This window comes from Rhineura floridana, chromosome 4 (genome assembly GCF_030035675.1).
Source record: "Rhineura floridana isolate rRhiFlo1 chromosome 4, rRhiFlo1.hap2, whole genome shotgun sequence".
Classification (NCBI taxonomy): Eukaryota; Metazoa; Chordata; class Lepidosauria; order Squamata; family Rhineuridae; genus Rhineura; species Rhineura floridana.
In genome coordinates, this window is record NC_084483.1 from 106,178,071 (window position 1) to 106,196,667 (window position 18,597).

Consider the following 18,597-nt stretch of genomic DNA (forward strand, 5'->3'; position numbering starts at 1 on the left):
CCTGGAAATCCTTCCTATTTCCAGGGGACTTTATAGGTGACTCACAGACTGGGTACAAAATGATTTAATGCCATCATTATTCATTCAGTTAAACAGCATTTTTATGAGACAAATCTGAATGAAGTGGCAATAAATACACACAATGAGATTTGCATATCCATCTTATTGCACTTAAAATAAGGGTGATGCAGTAAGCCTGGAGGAAATATGGGGAAATGATGGAGAGGCATTAACATGTCTTACCATATTTGGGTCCTTAAAAAAAATTAGTTTGTTTCAAAAGAGCATTTGGCTAGTAAACCTTGGCTATAGCCTATGGTTAGTGAGCAGAGAGCTTTACCCACATGCCCTGGTTTGCACAAAGCTTGGCTTAGCTCAGCATGGTGTAGGAGTAAAAAGGACCAGGCATGGAAAAAATGGCTACAAGCTCCTTTTCAGAAACCTGCATGTTCATGGAGTCCTGGTGAGCCACAGCTTAGCTTGCCATGTTGTGCAAACCAGAAGGAAGTTAATCTTGTGACCAGGATGCTTCAGATCATGATCAGTTATGTGTTAAGATGAGGTGGGAATGAATAAAGCCAGTATACATGCCAAGTAAACAGAGGAAAGAAAGGAGTGAAAGGTTAGGCAGACTTAAAGTAGAAGGTATTCCTGTAGATAAATCATAGAGGATATAAGCCAGATTCAATGGACTTTATCCAAAAGTATGTGAGAGTCTGTGTGCATATTTAGGCAGAAGCTTCCATATATCTAACTTTGTGTATTGATCCAAATAGGCCTATATTTTCAATTTTTTACCTGCTTGTTTTACATACTGTTTTAGACTTTATAAGACTGTTTTATATTGTACTTTATCTTGGACACCAAGATAAAGGTGGGATATACGTTTAAGCAATAAATACATTATGATGGGAAAGAACTTTCAAAATGAAGTTGGGGGTTTCATAAAACAGATACCTTATCATAAACATCAATTACTGAATGGCCATTTTGACAAATATTCTACCCAAACTTCATTCATTCCAGCCACTACACTCCCTGCTCCTTCACCCCTTTGTCTTAGGACTTCTTTTCTTGTTCATATCCATCTATTCCTGATCCTCTGCACCATTTCCACTGCCAGGATATACAATCCCAGCAGTTTCGTAATCCTACAGTGCCTTTCTCCTCCGCCTATCTGCATATTTGCATATTTGACATTCTTTTTCTATAACAACAACCACCTAAAGCCATTTCCCCAAATAAGCCACTACGAGCTGTAAGAGGAGAAAGCATGTGTGGGGAATGATTGTGCAAAGCTGTTCAGAGTGATGAAAGAGATTAGAAAGTAAACTTGAAGAAGTGCTAGGTGGGAGTGCTGATGCAGCCATGCCCAGAAAGTCATTTGCTATGTGATCTGGCAGAACGATGTTTGGATAGACAGAAACTGCATGTTTGGGAGAGGGGAAAGGGAGCAGTGCAGTGGCGACTGTGACTCCATGTCAGTGGGGCAGTGGAATCCACTCCGGGTTTTAATCCAATCTCTCAAGGACAGCTCCTTGAAAGTTCAGACTAAAACCTGGAGTGGATTCCACTGCCCCACTGACATGGAGCCACCAGCTGCCACTGGAGCAGTGAATGGGAATCTGAAGGACAATGTGCAGCACACATATTTTGTATTATGGCAGTGGGATGTATTTTACTTTCCTTAATTGCTGACTGGTTTTGAGAATGCAGTGTCACCCTGTACCTCTTTCTCTTCCAATGCTGCAAAGTCAGCATCTGCACCATACTCTGAAGATAATAGTTACTTCAAGAGCACTTAAAGGTTAAAGCTCCTGCTGGGTGGTAGAGTGGGATATAAATAAAGAAATAAATAAAGTGCACAATTTAAAGTGATTTCAACAGTAAATGGGGGGGGGGAGAGAAAGAGAGAGAGAAATAACTAAATAAATATTTTCCCCAAAGGGCTTTTGACAATGTTGTTTGCTCCTGAAAATAGAAAAAACTCCAGATATTGAATATAAACAGAATCCCTTCAAAATTGTATGCTGTATTTTGAGAAGGTGTGCCACATTCTTTAAGTCAAACAATAATAACTTGGTAAATTTGAGGAAGACAGTGGGGGCTATCTATCAGCTCTAGTCCACGCGGCAGGTGTTAGGCATGCACTGTGTCTAATAAAAATGGTTTAGTTATGGGTGTACTGGTCCTATTCTGAGGAGATTACTACTGGGGATGAAATCAACAAATCACAGAGATTTATGTACCGGATTTTCTAGCACCACCCAGAAGTCTGAAGTGGTACTCCAAGCCTGCTAAATCGAGAAAGGTGAATGATGATTCAACAAAATAACCTAGGGACAGAATGCAAGACAATGATTTCCAAAAGTAAAGAAGAAATTAAAAGGTGGCAAACAAGTTATACAGAGAGAAGCAAAGAGAATAAATAGAACATTGTTATGGAAAAGCAACTGTTTATTAATTTTGCAACACAATGAAAACAGTATTAATATAAAGTTCTTGTTCTTGGTAAGAGCAATGATACACATATTTGTTTCATGATAAATGAAGTAATACCCGTTAGTGTGCTTGTGTAGAAGGAAGATCAAGTAACAGATAGCTAGCATTAGGAAATTGTGTATATCTAAGTATAGCGGGCATCTCTTTAGAATTAAAGCCATTACATAAAACAAACAGACAGGCAGCTTTTTTAGAGGAAAGGCAAAAACTACCTAAAAGCTTTTCAATATTAATTAATGTTACTTATGCTGACCAGTGGACCCGCCCCCAAATACTACCTTTCAAAGCAACAAAATATATCCTCTTTCCATTTTTTATATAAGAATTCACATTGTTTCCCTGAATTACTCATGTTAAAAGCGTCTAACAGGTACATGAGTTTTTTAAAAGTTTGGCTTAGACAGAAAGACTGCTGGCACACACACAAGGTCACAGAGGGACGAACAAAGCAAATTAAATGCAAATACAGATGGATTAAAAAGAGCAATCAATTCTCCAAGCATTATTTTCAGTTTCTCATTCTGGAGTACTAAGCATAAAAGGTACACACGCCTCTTCAATAAGAACCTATAAACCCGTATTAGCACAAAGGCTGACAGCCAGGTTGAGACACCTGGTCTCCTCTTTTACCTGTATTATTAATGCTGGTGCTGCTATGAAGCGTACCTCCCCAGGACCACCTATTTTGCTTTTGTTTTGGTTTCTGACTTCTCTCAATTGTGCGACGCACGACAGCTTCATGTCTTTCCTAATGAGATAACAAATGGTGTCTAATACAGCCACATTTTGACAGTGACAATGCAATCAACATGAATAAAATGTGTGCCCAAACAGCCATTCTGAATAGAGACACGCATGAACTCCAGGTGCATCCTTCTTCAGTTCCCATGTATTGTCATCGTTAATCAACAGTGGTTTGCACAATTTTCCTGCTTATCTGCAATACAGCCAATGGGAAGCACGCAATGTGTGCCAAAAAACAGTGAGTGAGCAACCATTTCCCTAGGAAAGTAGACTGTGTTTTTTAAGGCCCAGTGGTGACATATGGCATCACATAGTGTAGTTACAGGGTAGCCCTGGAATGGAGAATCAAATGTGGTCCCCCAGGCCTCCCCATGTGACCCTCAAGAGTCCCCTCAGGACACACTCTCTACCACCCCCACTTTCTGCCCTCTTCGAATGTTTTTGCCAGGATGCTATGAGTTCCTTAATTCTGGTAATGCTTCTTGCTGTCCTGGATGGAAGATAGAGAGGGTATGTGGGAGTGTGTAGAAATTAGCCGACTAGGTAAAATTCACATTTGTTGCTCTGTCCACTTTTGCTTCTGACTCTGCCCACCAATGGCATGTATCCCCTGGAAGGTTGCCCGGAAAGGAATGCAGCCATTGGGCTGAAAAATGTTCCCCATCCCTGAAGTAGCCAATATGATGCCCTCCAGATGTTGTTCAACTCCTAACTCCAATCAGCGTTAGCAAGTTTGGCCAATGGCCATGGGAGGTGTAGCCCAACAATATCTGAAGGGCACCATGTTGACTACCCTTAGTATATTTCAAGAAACCATCTAAGTCTCCATTCAGTCCAGGCATAGTTTTAATTGGTCAGCAACTAAATTCCATCCAGTAGCAGTTGGCAGGGTGGGATGGGTAGAACAGCATTGCTCCCCTGGCTTCCCAACACAGAGCATTACTGTCAGTTACTGAGAGGGGGAGGACACAGCAATGTGAAGATCAGTGCAGGACATCAAATTGCCTCCACTGCCATGTCTACATCAAGCTCCCTGCCACCTTGCCATTCTCCCTAGCTGGTGGCAATGCTTGGAGCTGGGAAGCCAGGGAAGCAATGCTGCCCCACTTGCAACACCACCCTCTTCTACCTATTCCACCTCCTTTCCCAGGGAGAAAAGTAACATGCAACCTTGGTTAAATACTATTTTAATTCTTAGCTGTAATCACCCTGGGCCTACTATCTGTCCCAAAATGACTTCTTTGAAGTAAATGTGTTACCACTGCTGCGAGTGAAAATTCATTGCCCCAGAAGAACCCCTAAGATCCCCTCTTACCTTGTCCTCTTCTATCCGCTGTCGTCGTTTCTCCTCCACTGCAGCTCGCCTCCTCTCTTCTTTTAGCCTCTGCTCTTCTAATTTCTTTTTGCGTTCCTCCAGATGTTTCTCATAATATTGTCTGGCTCTCTCTTCTTTTTCTAACCAGGCAGCCTCTCTTGCAGCTAAACAGCAACAAAGGAAAATGCACTATAATTTTATCTGCCTGGCACTCTATTCAGTTTGAACACCTTTACAGCACTCTAATATTAAAATCATTCTCAATGTAAGCTGCAGCAAGATATGTTATTAAGGTAATTTCCAATACAGTAGGGCCCCACTCATACAGCGGGTTACTTTCCAGACCCTCACCTAAAAGCAAAAGCCGCCAAAAAGTGGAACTCCGTCAATAAAATGGTGCCCGACGCTCCAAAAATGCTGTAAAAGCAGAACAAGCGCATATGAGTGCGGCCTTACTCTAATTGAAAGCCGCCGTATTAGCGGGTCGCTGAAAAGCAGGGCAGTACTGTAATAAGATTATCCATGTGACTAAAGTTCAATTATTGGTGATGCATTGCTTTGATACAAATAGCTAAAAAATTGGATTCTACATCCAAACAGAAAAACTAACAATACGTGTACATTATGAAACCTAAACTGAAGCAATCGAGCAATGGGGGGGGGGGTAATACCGTGGAAACTGGTGGAAATTCTACCACTGAAGGTGTTAAAAGAAAAGCTAAATTACCACATATCAATGATGTTTTGAAAAATATTTTTCTTTAGTTCCTAATAATTTTATGATAAAAACAGCTATTTTGCAAAAAGGACAGAATAATCTTTATTATTTATTATATACATATTTTCAAAAGGCTGTAGTTTACAAACACTGCCTCTGTTAATATTAGAATTTTAATTTGCATGCAACTTAAGGACACTCAAGATAATTTTTTGTTCTCAGATATGAATTCACTGGAAGTGTACATGAATGTATTTTCACAGTGTGCCTAGAAGATACATGTAATTGGTAAGCAAAAGAAAGATCTGGCCCCAGTTGGGACCAGGGGGGAGTAACATGCATGTACATTTCAAAACTGATGTAAAATCTGAATTTTGTACTCTGGTAATTTATTTGAGGGCACAAAAACATTTATAAGCAGTTAGATTGTATTTGTTTTTACTCATTATTAAATCACATTCAAACAAATTAACAATCACAAGTATTTGGCTGATATCCACTAAGCTTTTTTTCCACTTCTACAGGGATTTTTCTTTCTTTATAACCTCCAGAAAAAGATGTGAAATTGCAAAAGTGGTGGCTTTTCATAAAAGTAAGCCTCAATTAAGAAACATAGTCATGGTGATATTCTTTCTTGGGCAAAATGCACAACATTTCATAAAAAATAACCAACAGAAGGCTTTTATTTTTAAAAAAGTCACAAAGTATCCATCTAATCTATCTGATTATAGAGGTGCACAGGGAAGTTGGGGGGATTTTCTGAGATACTCTGGGCCTAAACTGTTTAGGGCTTAAAGGATGTAATATTTCTGGAATTTTTCAAAGTAATATTTTTTCAAAAAAGATTTATTTATTTATTTATTTATGAGATTTATATCCCACCCTTCCTTTCAATAGGAGCCCAGGGCAGCAAACAAAAACACTAAAAACACTTAAAAACTTCATAAAAACAGACTTTAAAATATATTAAAACAAAACATATTTAAAAACATTTTTAAAAAAAGCTTAAAAACCATATTTTTTTAAAAAAAGGTTTAAAAACATCTTAAAAAGCAATTCGAACACAGACTCAGACTGGGATAGGGTCTCTACTTAAAAGGCTTGTTGAAAGAGGAAGTCCTTCAGTAGGCACTGAAAAGATAACAGAGATAGCACCCGTCTAATATTTAAGGGGAGGGAATTCCAAAGGGTAGGTGTCACTACACTAAAGGTCCGTTTCTATGTTGTGCAGAATGGACCTTCTGATAAGATGCTGTCTGCAGGAGGCCCTCAACTGTAAAGCGCAGTGATCGACTGGGTATATAAGGTAAGATGATCTTTCAGGTATCTTGGTCCCAAGCTGTATAGGGCTGTGTACACCAAAACTAGAACCTTGAACTTAGCCCGGTAGCGAATAGGTAGCCAGTGCAATTCTTTCAGGGTGACATGTTGGCAATACCCTGCCTCACTGAGCAATCTTGGCACCACATTTTGCGCCAGCTTCCGGACCAGCCTCAAGGGTAGCCCCACATAGTACTCCAGCCTGCAGGTTACCAGTGCATGAACAACAGTGGTCAGGCTATCCTGGTCCAGAAACGGCCACAGCTGTCTTCCCAGCCTAAGCTGGTAAAAGGCACTCCTAGCCACTGCGGTCACCTGGGCCTCTAGCGACAAAGATGAATCTAGGAGCACCCCCAGACTACCGTCCTGCTCTTTCAGAGGGAGTATGACCCCATCCAAAGCAGGCAACTGACAAATTATCTGAATTTGGGAACCACCAACTCACAGCTTGGTAGGATTCAGACTCAGTTTGTAGGCTAAATTTATTAAATTTGTATATCACTTCCCCTTAAAAAGTCCCAAAGGGATTTACAAGTAAAAAGCATAATAATCAAATTATCAGGTTTAGACAAACAGCTCTAAAAATGCTCCCCCCTTAACAGTCAAATTTTTTTTAATCCCCAAAGGACATTCTGATAACATTATATATAACTCTCTCTCTCTCTCACTCACTCACTCACTCACTATTCAGACATTTATATCCTGCCATTTCTGCTTTGAATACGAAGAAAAATCCTCACTGTATAAATTAATTTACACTTTACAATATTAATGAACTTTCCTCGGCCTATTTGGGCAAGGTGCGGGTCAGGGAAATGGAACCATTTAAAATCTCTGCTTCTGTGAATGAACTGAAGCAGAACACCATGGCATTAGGAACATCTATATTCTAACTTGCAACCACAGACAAATACATTATATGAATCAGTTTACATCCAGGCAAATAGTAACAATATCCTCTTTGGCCATGGTTCATTTCAACATACAAATAACCAGAGCTTGGAAAAGTTACTTTTTTGAACTACAACTCCCATCAGCCCCAGCCAGCATGGCCACTGAATTGGGCTGATGGGAGTTGTAGTTCAAAAAAGTAACTTTTCCAAGCTCTGCAAATAACTGATAATCTAGGCAGCACAACAAGAATAGCTTGTTCTTCTAATATAGAAACAATAACTTTACTACTGTACCTCACTTGAAATGCCTAGATTCTAATTCAAGCTGGGGGGAAAAGGTGTAGGTATAATAGTGATCATCATTGTGAAGGACAGGGCTGGTCCACCCATTAGGAAAAAGTGAGGCAACTGCCTCATGGGGCAAATGCTGAGGGACAGCAGCTGCAGCCCCCCACTCAGCTTTTCCTCCTAAGTTCCCTGTTGGAAGATAGAGCTGTATAGGCTACGTGGCCTGTCCTGGCCCCTTTAAACAAGTCTACTGTCTCAGGTGCAATGGTGGATGCTATATCATCACAAGTGTTAAAGTAAGATTCACTTGGCAGTCCAGTCAGCATTTGTACATGGAACGGGGAAGAGGTGCCATTTTGTCCTTTGCCTCAGGCAGCAAAATATATTTGGCCAGCTCCAGTGAAGAATGCTGTTTTGTTGGTTTCATTATTACTATTTAGTCACTTTCCCTGCAAATCAACCCAAAGCAACTTACAACAATCAGATTAAAACCAATTATTACAAACCCATTAAAATAACAAACACAACCTAAAAACAGATCAGTGCAAACAAAGACAGGTCTTGCAGGACCTTCCACATTAAAAGAGGCCAGTGATACCTAAAGCCCTTCAAACGGGCCAAAACCTCAGCAAAAAGATGTTGGTTCCCAAGGGTTTTCCAGCTCTAGTTATAATAGATATAAATATTAACAAAAATATCTTACTGATTTTTGACTTAAATGATATGGCTGTAGATAAAATTTATTGTGTTTGCATTTTGACAAATTTGTAGGGCAGTACAATATATCAGAGGAGGTCAGGTCTCCTGCTCCCCTGGAGCATTCACTATAGCTGCCCAATTTCTCTGCTTTTTAAAGTTTGATAGAAATATCTGTTAGCTATAGGTACATTCTTAACCCTAAGGTTTTTTGCCTATTAGTGAATTTCTCTGCTTTTTAATCAGGGAGGTAAGGAATGGGATCCTGTGCAAGTTTGCTGAGAATGAATTGATCATTTGCATGCTTATTGAGTTCAGTGGGATTTACTCCCCAGCAATCATGCTTAGGATAGGGGAACCTGACCACAGGGGATGAGTAGGGGGGAGGAGTAGGAGGGAGGGGAGGGAGGGCAGAGGGGAGTGAGAGCAGGCAGGAGGGGGAGGGGAGGAAAAGGACAGGTTTCATCATTTGCATGTTTATTGAGTTCAGTGGGATTTACTCCCGTGCAATCATGCTTAGGGTAGGTAAAACTGACGGGGAGGAAGGAGGGAGGGCTGGAGTGGCCAGGGGAGGAGGAAGAATGAAGAGGGGAGGAGGAAGGGAGAGGAGAGGGAAAGGAGGTGAAAGGCAGCTCTGATCATTTGCATGCTTATTGAGTTCAATGGGGTTTACTCCTATGCAATCATGGTTAGGATAGGTAAAACTGATCATCGGAGAGGAGAAGGGGGAAGGAGCGGATTGGAGGGGGCAAAGGAAGGGGGGAGGACAGGTTTTATCATTTGCATGCTTATAGAGTTCAATGGTATTTACTCCCATGCAATCATGCTTAAGATAGGTAAAACTGACCATGGGGAGGAGGAAGGAGAGGGGGAGGGGGATGAAGGGGAAGGAAGGGATTGGAAAGGGATGGGGATGTGGGGCAAAGGAAGGGGGAGGGAAGGGGCAAGAGGAAGGGGATGGGTGGGAGAAGGGAGGATGGGTTTGATCATTTGCATACTTTTTGAGTTCAATGGGATTTATTTCTGTGCAATCATGTTTGAAAATGGAAATGGACTGCCTCCGATCCCGATTTATGGTGACCGTATGAATAGGGTTTTCATGGTAAACGGTATTCAGAGGTGGTTTTACCATTGCCTTCCTCTGAGGCTGAGAGGCAGTGACTGGCCCAAGGTCACCCAGTGAGCTTCATGGCTGTATGGGGATTCACAGCCTGGTCTCCCAGGTCCTAGTCCAACACTGATCTGGGGGAGGGGCAGGGAGTGTAAGAGGAGGGGGAGGGGAGGACATTGGGTGGGTGGGCACTAGGCAGAGGGGAAGCCCCTTTCCAAAAGGAAAACACTGTGAAAAGTATAACTGCTTTTCAGCATTTCCCCCATCTTTTTTTTCTACAGCAGGCACACGTAGTCTCCCACCCAAATTTAAACCAAAGCTGTCCCTGGCCACATCCACACCAGGCCTTTATTTCACTTTGGACAGTCGTGGCTTCTCTCAAAGAATACTGAGAAGTGTAGTTAGTGAAGGGTTCTGAGAGTTGCTAGGTGACGCCCTGTTCCCCTCACAGACCTTCAATCAGAATGGCTGACTGTTAAACCAGTCAGGGGAATAGGAGTCTCCTCTCAGCACCCTTCACAAACTACACTTCCCAGGATTCGTTGGGGGAAGCCATGACTGTCTCAAGTGAAATCAAAGTCTGGTGTGGGTGTGGCCCTGATTAGGCAAGCCAAGCAGCTGTGAATCTGGCTTTTAGGGCACTGACAGTTGGTTCTTACAGAGCATGCCTGACACTATCATTGAGTTCAATGCAAAATTTCTTAAATTAATTAAAAATCAACCAGGCATTTTTAAACTTTTAAACTGCCGAAGATGAAGCTCAGAGTATGGGGCAAGGTCAGGAATAGGATTACACGTACTCTCTGAACATGGCTGATTTGTAATGAATTTCAACAGATTATGAGAACTCTGACAGAAAAAAGTCCAAAAGGGCTATGGGTTTTACTCTCTCTTTTTAGACTTTGAACTCTCAATTCTCTCTGACTGTTTTGTGTATCGCCATGAAAATTGAAAGGGTTATTAAGCAAGCATTTCTGAGTTCAGGACTATAAGTTTTGTAAGGTTTTGTTTTGAAATGAGCTTATGGGAAGCATCAGAAAGGCATTGGGGGTATTTTCAATTTAACATTGCGGAATGTGTAAAATCCACATTGGTTATAGTACGCAGCTACTCTTGTGGCTGTATAATTATTTAAAATTAATTAACAAGGCTCCATTGTCTCATCTTACGAAATTTCTTTAGAGAACCAAAAAGAAGCCAGGACAATACTGATGCATCATGCTGGAAAGTGTTCTCATATTTTTTGACAATTTTGCCTCTCCAAACACATACGACTCACATGGGTCCGTCCACATAGCAGAAAGAAGAGAAACCTGATACTCCTCTCTCTGCCACAAGGAAGAGGGCAAAAACATGTTCTTAACTGCCCCAAAGGGCAGAATCAGATTTAACAGGCTTAAGATGTGGTAAGGTAGATTTCAGTTGAACATTTGGTCAGTAGCAGATGGCATGGTGGGGTTCTACTGTGCATATGACCTCTGGTTGGTTACATCACTGCTGCTCACTGAGATGTAAAGGGTGAGGGATGAAGCAGAGGGAAGATTAGCATGGTGCAAATGCACCGGCAGGAGCACCCAATTGGCACTCCTGGTGCATTTGCACTGTGCCAACCTTGCCACCACCTCACTCTTCCCCTCTTCCTCCCAGTAAGCAGCAACAATGTGACCAACTGGAGGTCAGGTGATGCCATGTTCTGGTCCAATGCTGGATCTCACAGAGAAAGCGGCAAGACTGAAGGTAAGCCTTGCTTCTAGCTTTGCCCCTTTCTCCGGGAGATCCAGCATTGAACCAGAACAAAGGCCTTCCCTGGTGCCACAGGGTCCCTTCCTGCTGGGCTGAAATTAGACTTGAAAGAAGCATTCTATTGCAGCCACTAAAAGAGGTTGCAGTGCATGATGTATACGTGTGTGGCACCCATGACAGTTTCTCTGGTTTCCAAATGTGCCCATGGGACCTCAAAGGTTGGTGATCCCTGCTTTAGGAAATGTTCCTTCTATTAGTTAGTGACAAGGTTTATTTCAGGAAAAGTGAAGAGTATTAGTTCTTACTAAATTAAATTCCTGCCAATTTGCAGCCGGTGGGTGAGGGGAAACTGTTCTACATCAACATTTATATAGCAGGGCATCAGCACTTACTTCATAAATGAAGTGTTACAAAATCCCACAACTCTTGCAGTTTGCTGAGGCAGAGCGGATATTTTTAGAATGCCAGACTGTGTAAAGCAATTATCTGCTGTTTCATCTCAAGGAAGGTGAGTATAAGTAGGGTGAGTTATCTAAAAAATGCTATTATGCAGGTGAGGTCTGTGGAGGCTGATGGCTCTATGTCAATGAGGCAATGGAATACGCTCTGGATTTTAGCGCTGATTGTACCACTCCGCTGGCCTGGAGCCACCAGCCGCCACTGGGTAAGGTTTTAATGCTGGTTATGTCTTTCAGGTATTTATGATGTTGTATATTTCAAGCTGAGCTGACGGGGGCACCAAGCTGGACTCAGCGTCTGCATACTATCTGCATTGAGCTTAGGATGGCACAAAGCAAGTGTCTGTAACCTTTTTTTGCAAGGTTCTACAGGTTGTTTGGATACTAACTACAAAAATGATCTTCCTTCAATTAGCTTTAAAGTATGCTTCTTTTCCATTTCCACTTTGATGTAATTTGCACAAGGTAAAAATCAGTGGAACACAGCTTTACTTTGAGGCAACATTACTGAGCACTTAGCACTTCAAATACTATAAACACTATATAAATAATAATTGAATAAAGTCATATGCTGCATTGTCAGCTGGATACCTTTTTATGTATAACTTTTATTTACTATTTTTAAAGATAAAAATAAAGGATATTCTAAAGTAAAGAATTCTTCCCAAAAGGTGGAAACTGTTATAAAAATATTAAAAGTAAACTTGTGATAACTTTGGAGGGAATGTTGGAGCTCAGGGAGGAGAGCTTGCAGCAGGAGCCATTTGTGTGTGTGCTTAACATAGTAGTAAATAATATCGGTCTACAACTCCATGGTGCCTACATCTTTATGACAGTTATCCTCTGAGAGCCACCCATACCACATGATATTCATTGGCATACTAGAACTAGAGCAGTACACAAGATGCTAATTTGAGGTTTAAGTTCGATGTAAAATATATCCTTGGGAGGCTGGAAGGGAGGGTCCTACTTATTAGCTAGGCCTGCAACCCAACCAATCATGATAAGGTCAAATCTTTCTTTATGTCTGGGCAGCAACAGAGATAAGATTGGTCAGGCAGGCTTATGATTGGCCCAGGCTAAGTACCCCTGGTTACAGAATTTGTTGAAAGGAGAGAAGGAACAGGGAAGTCTTTTCTATGACAGAGTAGGCGGCCTGTTCTTGTTACAAAAGAATTCCAGGCCCATCACAGGAAGAATTTAAGGAGTGAGTGAGCGAGTGAATGTCATCTAAGATTTCCAGGCAAGGTGCCCCTCGAGAGTAATTTTCTGTGGCAGTTGCCACAGGGAAAAGCATAGGAGTGGTGTGAGGCCAGGCCTTAATGGAGGAATCCTTCCTGTGTGACCAGTGGAGAAGGCATCAGCAGGCTAGAACCTGAAACCCTGTGAGATTGAGCCCCAGGAAGCAGAAAGAAGCTCTGCCAGAGGGGGTTTGGAATTTGGAGGAGATACTCAGGAGAAGCACAACCTGACCCCTATTTCCTTATTTCTATGTGAGAAAAAATGAAGCACATCTATCATTCTGCTTGATCCCATGGCAAAGAGGAGCTGCAGGTGAGAATTCTCACACATAGTCAGTGCATGCAGTAATTCTCACATGTGGTCCCCAGCTTTATACACACATGCATGGGTCCTTGTAGGGGGGCAACAGTAGAGCCCATAACATCACACCTGCAGCAGGCCCTATAAATCCTCTGGGTGGCCCTGCAAAGCTGACCATGGAGTGCACTGAAGGCACTCCTTGCCCACAGCACTATTCATTCTAGGGATGGCCCTGTTGACAGGTAAATATAGTATACATCTGTTACTTTCTCTGCTTTTAATTTTTTACTGCTTATCTATCTGTACTCTGAACCTGGTGCAAGTATGTTTTATGGCCTAAATATAATCGTGCATATTCTCTAATGAGAATGTGAAATAACAGTATATCTGCTTCCTACTCTCCTTTCTGAAATGTCAAAAAACAGACATCAACAGTGTCAGCTAAAGGCAACTGTATAACGGCATTATGATCTATTTAAAAATATGACGTTGAGAGACATCATGCCGAGGAAATTTTTCACAAAATTAAGAGTGGCAGCAGCTGTACTTTACATTCACATTCACAGGAGAAAAATACTTTTGCTCCTCCTTCCTTGAATGGTTGACAGTTCAGAGGCTACAACCAGAATAAAAATGTAAAATATGTTCAAACCTGATTAACTCTAATGGCTCCAAGCTGAGAAACCTCAGAAATGGAAGTTCTGTGAAAGGGCTGGGAATCTCCAATGAAGGAGTTTTAGCACTCTTTCAAAACTGCAGTTTTCAGGATTAATTAGTGGAACTGTGAAAGTTAAACTGGTTAGTAGGTATCAGTTGACATTTGCTGTCTTTTCTATGGGAAATTTCCATATCAGGGAGCAAGGTTCAAGATGCAGAAAGCAGACGGAGAGCATTTTTTCTCCACCTCTCACAATCCCAGAATTTGGAGTCATCCAATGAAACTGATTGGCAGGTGATTTCAGAACAGACAAAAGAAAGCATATTATTAATTTATGAAATTCATTGCCACCAGATATGGTGATGACCACTAGGTTAGATGGCTTTAAAAGGAGTAGAAAAATTCACAGAGGATAAGTCTGCTAGCCGTAATGGCTACATGGAAATTCCCAGTTTGGAGGCAATATGCCACCAAATACCAGCTGCCAAGTAGAGCTTACAGGAGGAGCTATTACTTTCATATGCTGCTTGCTGGCTTTGCTTCCCAGAGGCTTCTGATTGGCCACTGCAGGAATCAGAATACTGGACTTAGAGGGACCTTCCATCTGATCCAGCACAGCTCTCCTTATGGAGGAGCGGCAGCCAATAGGGTGCCTTTCAGATATTGTTGGGACTATCGTTCCCATCAGTCCCAACTAGCATGGTCAATGGTCAGGGATAATGGGAGTTGTAGTTAGAAACATCTGGAGCTCACCATGATGGCTACTAATATGAAGGTTCCCCATTCATTAACTTTTAGTTGACATCTATGAAACCATGTCAAAAAAACCCAAAACAAGATGGCTTGGCTCTAGAGCTCCTTCTCTGAAAGAAGAAGCCTTTCTGTTTGAGGAATACTACTGATTAAAACATGAAAGAAGCAATACACTTTCAGGAGCTGTAAAGCTTCCTTTGAAAAGTGTGGACTATAAGGAAATATACAGCAGCCTGTCCATGCACTGAGATAGTCTTCAGAAGCCATCTTCTGGGTACCTCTATAATCTGAGGAGGGGTGGGTAGCCATCAGGGAAACAGCTTTCTCTGTTGTGGCCCCCTATTTGTGGAACTTTCTCCTGACAAAGAATCACCAGGTGCTTCAATGTCTGTTCTATGGCAATTGAAGACGTTTTTATTTTGAAATGACATGGACAAAGGCTGGCAATAGTTTTCCAAAACCTACAGTAGCTCCTACCCAGTGGTGGCTGGTGGCTCCATGTCAGTGGGACAGTAGAATCTGCTCCGGGTCTTAGTCTGAACTTCCAAGGAGCTGTCCAGGGTGCTGAGCCACTGCTCCTGTCAGTTTGCACAGCCTTGCCCATTTCTTGTGTGAGTAGGATGAAGACATACTTAATTTTTTTATATATTAATGACAAAAGTGTGCTATATAATGCTCTGCCATTCAAAACACAGATCTAAGACAGAAGAACCTCCCCAATTTATCTTTCTTGAATGCTCATGTTCCTTGGAACTGTGACCAAGTTCATACCTTGGTTCTTTTGCTTCATTATTTCAAAATGCTGTAAGAAGCCTATCAAGAGGGTCATTAGTGCCAATATGAGAACTTGTCAGGTCCAGTTCAAAAACAGTGTCAGTTTGTTGAGTTTACCCGGTGTAGGGCTTGGAAGCACGACTTGTGTTGGCATGCTCTGCTCCACCATGCACTGAACTTCCCATATGAACCAGGGCCTCTGTACACAATTATCTATGTGAGGAGGCTCTGCTTATGCTCCAGCACATGTAAGACTTACATGCAAGAGCCACATGTGGATCGGATCTCAGGGATCTACCCTTAAGCATCCATGAACTATTTTTATGGCAAAAAGTACATATTTAATTAAGAGTCTCGTAACTCATGATGTTTAATGTACAATATAGACATCAAATGACAAGCACATTACAATGCATGAAAATCATCAGCTAGAAAGAGTAGATTGAGTGTGAATCACCTAACAGCTTTTCCCGTTCTCCTCTCCTTTCTCGGGCAAGTCGTTGTCTTTCATCAACTTTCAGTACTGGTGCAGAGTCTGTAAAATAATAGAAAATTTCAGATGTCACATTAGAAAAGGCAAGATTCTAAAATCAATTGACAAGCAACTGTAATATTGGTAATTTAAGAACTTATGAAGACTCAACACTCGCATTTGTAACTGGTATGAGCTTGCAGTCATTCTAACTGTTTGGTCTAAAGAAACAAGAACCATAATGCATGGTATTCAATTAATTATTAGAATAACACATAAGGCTTTATATTAAATAACACATTTAATGAGATGGTCAACTTGTCTCTGGGTTGGCCCGCTTCAGAAATAGAACTGAATGTTCCTACATAAAAATCCCTTTACATAGAAAACAAGCCCATAGTTTTCTATGTACTGAATTTATTTCCCTTGGTTAGAGGAGCAGGCAGTCACATGACCTTCAGCCTCCAATGTGAAGTGAAAGACTGGATTGCTATCTGTATGACAACTTAGCAAGCCACTGGTTGGATCCAGAAAAACACCAGTGAAAGGATGGAAGGTGCCTCTGTTTAATTTTCAAGGGTCTCTCCCCACTTTAGTCCCTCATATAGCAGCAGAGTTCACTGATCCCCAGGAAAGGTTTTTGGGGGGCCTTGGAGATTACTGGGGGTGAAGGGAGTGGGAAAGTCACTTTCCATTCTCCCCTCTTACAACATCATTTCTCTGGATCCACTCCCATGTGTTTGAACGTTAATTCTTGATTTTAGCTGTTTTAGAGTTATTTTTTGAATTCAAAAAACCATGGACCTAAATACCAATCACACACCAATGGACTGTATATACTATGGCATTTGTCAGCAAATGCACGAGTTTTGTTCCAGTGAACACTTGGCTCCTTTCTGTGTGAGAGAGATATCTTCTCAGACTTCAAAGATGGTGGCATTTATTATTATTATTATTTATTACATTTGTATACCGCCCCATAGCCGAAGCTGTCTGGGCGGTTTACAACAATTAAAAACATTAAAAACAAATATACAAATTTAAAAACATTTTTTTAAAGAGGCAGACTTCTTTTCTTCTATTGGCACATGCAACAGATCTTAGCTTTATAACTTTTGTTTTAGGGGCAGATGAATGAAAAGTTAATTGCTTGGCAAAATGCCCATGTTCCAACAACTGGGTTTTGGGTACAACTCACCAGCTGATGTCTTGTCACTGCATATGTAAAATTTAAGATATGCAGTAAGGTAGGAAAAAGTTTCACAGGGCATGAGATTACTTTGTTTCTCCTCAATTATAATGAACTGCCTTTTTGGCTGAATATCTTTCAGATCTGAGCTGCAGAACAAAAGGCATCTAGACAGCTGTAAAACTGACAATATGTATACTCAAGAAAACATAACTCTTTCCTGACTCATTTATCACTCTGCTTGCCAAGGGATTTAAAAAAACAAAAAGGAAATGTGCTGTTAGAGCCTTATGTAGCAGATCAATCCTTTCAGTAAAGTCTAGCGCCATATCTGTGCTCTGGACCCTGTAAACAAAACAAAACTGGAGTGTCTGACTCAGCGTATGAAGAATTTCAGTTTAGCCAGGGCTTACCCCTGAAATTTAATGCTAGGACTCAGCACTGGATGTGCAGAACCATGATTGCCTCTGAGCTTTTATATATTTATTTATTTATACTTTTTATTTCATTTATATCCCGCCCTTCTTCCCAGCAGGAGCCCAGGGCGGCAAACAAAAACAATAAAAACACTCCAAAACATAATAAAAACAGACTTTAAAATACATTAAAACAAAACACATTTAAAAACATTTTAAAAGCTTTCAAAACATCTTTTAAAAAAGGTTAAAAACTTATTAAAAAACAATTCCAACACAGATGCAGACTGGCATAAGTTCTCAACTTAAAAGGCTTGTTGAAAGAGGAAGGCCTTCAGTAGGTGCTGAAAAAATAACAGAGATGGCACCTGTCTAATATTTAAGGGGAGGGAATTCCACAGGGTAAGTACCACTATACTGAAGGTCTGTTTCCTATGTTGTGCAGAACGGACCTCCTGATAAGATGGTATCTGCAGGAGGTCCTCATCTGCAGAGCGCAGTGATCAACTGGGTATATAAGGGATAAGACAGTCTTTCCGATATCCTGGTTCCGAGCTGTATAGGGCTTTGTACACCAAAACTAGAACCTTGAACTTGGCTGGTAGCAAATGGGCAGCCAGTGCAATTCTTTCAGCAGCGGGGTGACATGTTGGCAATACCCTGCCCCAGTGAGCAGTCTCGCTGCCACATTTTGCACCAGCTGTAGCTTCCGGACCAACATCAAGGGCAGCCCCACCTAGAGCACAGTACAACAATCCAGCCTGGAGGTTACCAGTGCATGGACAACAGTGGTCAGGCTATCCCAGTCCAGAAATATAAATAGAAAGAAAGAAAGAAAGAAAGAAAGAAAGGAAGGAAGGAAGGAAGGAAGGAAGGAAGGAAGGAAGGAAGGAAGGAAGGAAGAAAGAAAGAAAGAAAGAAAGAAAGAAAGAAAGAAGAAAGAAAAGAAAGAAAGAAAGAAAGAAAGAAAGAAAGAAAGAAAGAAAGGAAGGAAGGAAGGAAGGA

The 18,597-nt window shown here is 41.3% G+C and overlaps 1 protein-coding gene across 3 annotated transcripts in view; it reads right to left on the minus strand.

Moving 5' to 3' along the window:
• Positions 1-18,597, minus strand: part of MAP7 (microtubule associated protein 7) — a 187,265-nt gene that overhangs the window by 31,396 nt on the left and 137,272 nt on the right. For 2 of the 3 annotated variants that reach the window (XM_061623948.1, XM_061623949.1), the window contains exons 3-6: positions 15,973-16,050; positions 4,562-4,725; positions 3,133-3,250; positions 2,250-2,336 (exon numbers count right to left, since the gene is read on the minus strand). In XM_061623948.1, coding sequence (XP_061479932.1) covers positions 2,250-2,336; positions 3,133-3,250; positions 4,562-4,725; positions 15,973-16,050 — 447 coding nt within the window. The remainder of the gene's footprint in view (positions 1-2,249; positions 2,337-3,132; positions 3,251-4,561; positions 4,726-15,972; positions 16,051-18,597) is intronic. The other variant, XM_061623951.1, reaches the window with a different exon arrangement.